The sequence below is a fragment of the Salminus brasiliensis genome, chromosome 1 (assembly GCF_030463535.1).
Source record: "Salminus brasiliensis chromosome 1, fSalBra1.hap2, whole genome shotgun sequence".
Classification (NCBI taxonomy): domain Eukaryota; kingdom Metazoa; phylum Chordata; class Actinopteri; order Characiformes; family Bryconidae; genus Salminus; species Salminus brasiliensis.
The window spans coordinates 96,236,373-96,241,372 of NC_132878.1; the positions used below are offsets into that span (position 1 = coordinate 96,236,373).

The 5,000-nt window shown below is 40.4% G+C and overlaps 1 protein-coding gene across 2 annotated transcripts in view; it reads left to right on the top strand.

Annotated features, from left to right (window-relative positions):
* The first annotated feature begins 1,873 nt into the window (after positions 1 to 1,873).
* The window catches only part of ptdss1a (phosphatidylserine synthase 1a), a 26,174-nt gene continuing 23,047 nt past the window's right edge, over positions 1,874 to 5,000 (top strand). For both annotated transcript variants that reach the window (XR_011980634.1, XM_072692497.1), the window contains exon 1: positions 1,874 to 2,270. Coding sequence is in view for 1 of the 2 variants with exons in the window: in XM_072692497.1 (XP_072548598.1) it covers positions 2,104 to 2,270 (167 nt within the window). In the remaining variant the exon portion in view is untranslated. The remainder of the gene's footprint in view (positions 2,271 to 5,000) is intronic.

Here is a 5,000-nt window from a genome sequence, read left to right on the forward strand (position 1 = left end):
GTAGTTTCACACACTGCTACTGTAACTAAGACCCCCAAAGTAAACAATGAGAGACCCCCATATACAACTCACAGTGAGAGCTAGCCAGGCTAAAATACAGCTTCCAAACATGGTGGTGGTAGTTTCACACACTGCTACTGTAACTAAGACCCCCAAAGTAAACAATGAGAGACCCCCATATACAACTCACAGTGAGAGCTAGCCAGGCTAAAATACAGCTACCAAACATGGTGGTGGTAGTTTCACACACTGCTACTGTAACTAAGACCCCCAAAGTAAACAATGAGAGACCCCCATATATACTGACAGCAGCTGATGTTTTGGGCCAAGGTGGATTGGAAGTAGTGTAGATGTGTGAGTGTGAAGAACTTCTATAAGACCCCATGAACATCCTGTTGATGTAAAGGCACTAATTAAAAAAGGCACTAATTAAAGACCACATCTTAATTAAAAAAGACAAGATAACACTTATGGATCCTTTAAAGAAGTGTTGCATTATTGTCATTTACAAATATAATTATAAAACTTACAAAAAGCAATATTGATGTTTATTAAATCAAATATGCGTCTTACTAATAATTAATAAAAAAATCATAAATAAATAATAAATACTATAAAATGTCTGCATATACTTTTTAATACATGCTACATGAATGTATGGATAAAGATATTGTATTTATTTTTATTTATTTCAAAAAATATATAAGGTAGCTACAAACTACTAACATGCGCTATTACAAACAGTCACTAACATTTTTTTAAATTTACAATATTGATGTTTATTAAATCAAATATGCGTCTTACTCATTTCATATTATACTAAAAACATCAAAGGGTAAAGGAATCCATGTTTTGCACTTATAAAAGGAACTACAACTGTTTTTACTACATAAAACCAAACAAAATCACCAAAGCCAATACAAGATAAGACAATATATGATACAGGCTATAAATACATTCAACATATTAACAACATATTTATAAAATAAATAAATGAAACATAATGAAAATGTAGGATATTGTATTTTATTTATTTTTCAGTCTTTAGAAATATGTGGCCAGTCTAAATGTTTTTAATTTGAAGTTAATTCAATTCAATTTTAGTTATATAGAGCTTTTTACAACAAATGTTGTCACAAAGCATCTTTACAGAGATTCTGTGTGGCTTCAATTTATATTAATAATAAAAATGTTGATGAGATGTTGATACACATGAATAAAACAGCAAAGAAAAACGTAAATTAATGATTATTTGGGATGTTTTTGGTTCATAAAACCGCTAAAATAATTAATAAAAATAACAAATAAATAATAAATACTATAAAATGTATAATGCTTATGCATGGTAGCTACAAACTACTAACATGCACTACACAAAACCAAACAATATCACAAAAGACAATAAAAGATAAGACACTTTAAGAATAAATAAATAATTAATAATATAAAATGTAAGTGACATGTAAATGTAAAAACATAATTGTATTTATTTTTATTTATCTTTAAAAAAATATATAAGGTAGCTACAAACTACTAACATGCGCGATCACAAACAGTCACTAACAATTTTTTAAATTTACAATATTGATGTTTATTATGCAAATTAGACTTAAAATAGTATAAAGGAGGTGTTTTTTTTTGTTTTTTTTTGCACTTCAGATTTTTTTATTTTTTAGTACTTAGAACCATAAAGATACACATAAAATATATTTGTGAAATAAACTGAATATTAAATAATATAGTATTTAATTTGTCTAAAGCTTCTGTTAAACACTTTGAGACGCAGCATCTCGTCGCCATTGAACGCGGCTTTGTTGCTGCCTCTTCCTCCGGTGTCTGTGCGCATGCGCAGCGCCCCTCTCCGTCCCTCGGTGTGTGTATGTGTTTGTGTGCGTGCGCGCGTGTATGTGTCTGTGTGTGCGCGCGCGTTCCTCCAGCTCCATGCCCGCTCTGCTCAGGCCCTGCAGCCGTGCTGAGGGACCCGATCCCAGGCGTTAGGTCTCGAGCCGAGGCCTCGGTCTGTTATTGTGTGCGTGCGTGCGTGCGTGCGTCTGTGTGTGTGTGTGAGCCCCTCCTGTGTGTGTGTGTGTGTGTGTGTCCAGTATGGCGGCCCGCACGCTCAGCAAGGACGACGTGAACTACAGGATGCATTTCCGTATGATCAACGAGCAGCAAGTGGAGGACATCACCCTCGACTTCTTCTACAAGCCGCACACCATCACCCTGCTGACCTGCACGGTGCTCAGCCTCATGTACTTCGCCTTCACCCGGTGAGAGAACCGCCCGAGCAGCCCCCTGTTCCTCCGGGGGGAGCTGGGGGAGGGCTGGTGGGATACTATTGTGATATCGAGATCGATATGGAGATCGATACCGCACGGTTACTCTCAGCACCAGCATTCAGATGCTCTGAGATGGTCCTTGATGGTCAAGCTGGTCCAAAAGCTGGTCATCAAGCTGGTCATCCAGGCCAGAATACTGGTAGGATAACTGGTTAGGACGGTTAACCAGCTTAGTCCCTGACCAGAACACCATAGGGTTGCCTATTGAGGCCTTGCTGGTCAACCTTCTCGGTCATGCTTGGTTGACCAGCTCGGTCATGCTGACCATACTGGTCAACCTCAGTGGTCATCGTGTATGTGTTTAATCATGCTGGGCGACCAGTGGGGTTGTCAGAAGGTTGGATATACCAGTTTTCGACATCGCTCAAATGCAGCAGGGCCCTCGTCCGCTTGTATCCGGATATTTTTGTAAAGGTAGGCTCTCGAATCTGAGGACTAGGGGCCTTTTGTGACAAAAGAATTAGTCAAGTGAGTCGCTCGACCCCCGTAACGCTCGACCCCCGTAACGCTCGACCCCCGTAACGCTCGACCCCCGTAACGCTCAACCCCGTAACGCTCGACCCCCGTAACGCTCAACACCGTAACACTGTTGAATTGAATGATTGAGTTGAATGGTAGAATGACGTCCCACTGTAATGAGGCTGACCCACTGTTGTCCCGCTGGCGTCCCGCTGCTGGCCCACTGTTGTCCCGCTGGCGTCCCGCTTTTGTGACAAAAAAAGTGAGTCATTCCACTCCATAACTAACGCTCAGCTCCGTAACGCTCAACCCCGTAACCCTGTTGAATTGAATGATTGAGTTGAATGGTAGAATGATGTTGTCCCACTGGTGTCCCACTGGTGTCCCACTGGTGTCCCACTGGTGTCCCACTGGTGTCCCACTGCTGGCCCACTGGTGTCCCACTGCTGGCCCACTGCTGGCCCACTGCTTCATTGGCTGTTTAAGGCCCAGTTACCGACACTGCTCAACTGCAGCAAGGCCCTTGTCCGCTTGTATCCCACTGCTGTGTCCCACTGCTGTCCTACTGGTGTCCCACTGCTGTCCTGCTGCTGGCCGTCCACTGGCTTTTTGCTCAGCGTTTTCTGGGCGGTATTAGCCAAAATGCCCCATATCATCACTCGTTTTCCACCAGCCGTCCAATTTACTAACCCTTCCTTCATTTCTTCCATTTGTTATCTTTCATAAACTAGTTAAGTAAATAATTTTCAGTTTCTTTTTTATAATTAATTATATATCAGACCTGCTCATCATTACTTAACTCCCAGTTTTTTTTTTTGTTGTAATATCTATCTTTAGTTTAGTTTAGTAATTTTCTAGAATAAAAGTCTCTGTGCTTTTAAAAGAGACAGTTTGAGAAGATGAAACACTCGTTAGAGCTTGGGTGGTCTGAGGGTGGACGAGCGGTGGCGGACAGTCGGTGGGGTGCTGACCTTATCCAGCCCGTGGGCCGATTATATGTGCGGCGTTTCTCTGAGGAGACTCTGAGAGCTGGACGTTTCGCTCGTCTCCACGTATTAAACCCAGCTCCCCTGTTATTAATCTACCGCTGATGTGGTGAATTACATATTAATAAAAATGTACAGTGGTAAATAATGAAATTCATAAATGATAAATGATATTGTATGTTATTTGTGGTAAAAATGTCGTAAAGTTGCTGAAATGTCGTAAAGTGTGTTTATGTGGTTGTTGGAGGCATTATTGTCGGCTTTGGGATCTGAAAAGAGCGTAATCTGGCTCGGTTTCTGTGACATTTCCAGTGGATTTGATGCTAACTCCACAGACGACGGCTGACGTTTATATTATTTCCATTAAAATCTGTAAATTTAGTGAAATTACACGATTAACACCGTTAACCCTCGCTCTCTTTAATCTCCTACAGTGTCTATTGTCTATTTTCTGTCACGGTGTCTCTCTACAACAGGCTAATACTGTGGCAGAAAGCTTTCCAGCAGTTCTGAGACAGGCCTTGCTTTCTAATATTTGCTGAAAGTAAATATTACAGCTGCAAATATAAGAAATGATAAGAAATATAAGAAATTAAAAAAACAAATTAAGACTGGCTCGGTTGGTACAAGCTGGAGGAGTGTGAGGAGCTACGTCTTCCATCAAATGCAAGCAGAAACCTCCGCTAGCTTAGCGCTAGAGCTGGGCGATATGATGATATTTTATCGGATCGTGATAAATTTCGTTATGGTGAAAATGATAAGCTTCTCTAATCGTACACTGATCAGCTGCAGGTTTCATTACTAACAGTGTAATTAGACTGGGGTAATTAGATGAAGAGCAGCAGATGTTATAGAGTAGAAATCACTGTATTCAGCACAGTACTGTCACTACTGATGTTTTCAGTCTGTGATTAAATATCGTGATAAATATCATATCGCGAAAAAAAGTCGTAAAAAATGTGATATAGTATTTTTATATTTTTACCATATCGCCCAGCTCTACTTGGCACTTAAATAAACGGCATACTAGGGCTACGATAGGGTCACGATACACAATATTTATCACGATACCTGTAATCTCTACGACAAAACTCGTAAAGATTGCTGTGTACTTTACGACAATGCCGGGCCAATGAATCGGGCCTGTATGTTACGCATCACTGCTGTCAGATTTGTCTGTTTATAGTTTTCTCCTTAGTTTGAACCCTGTAGCTGC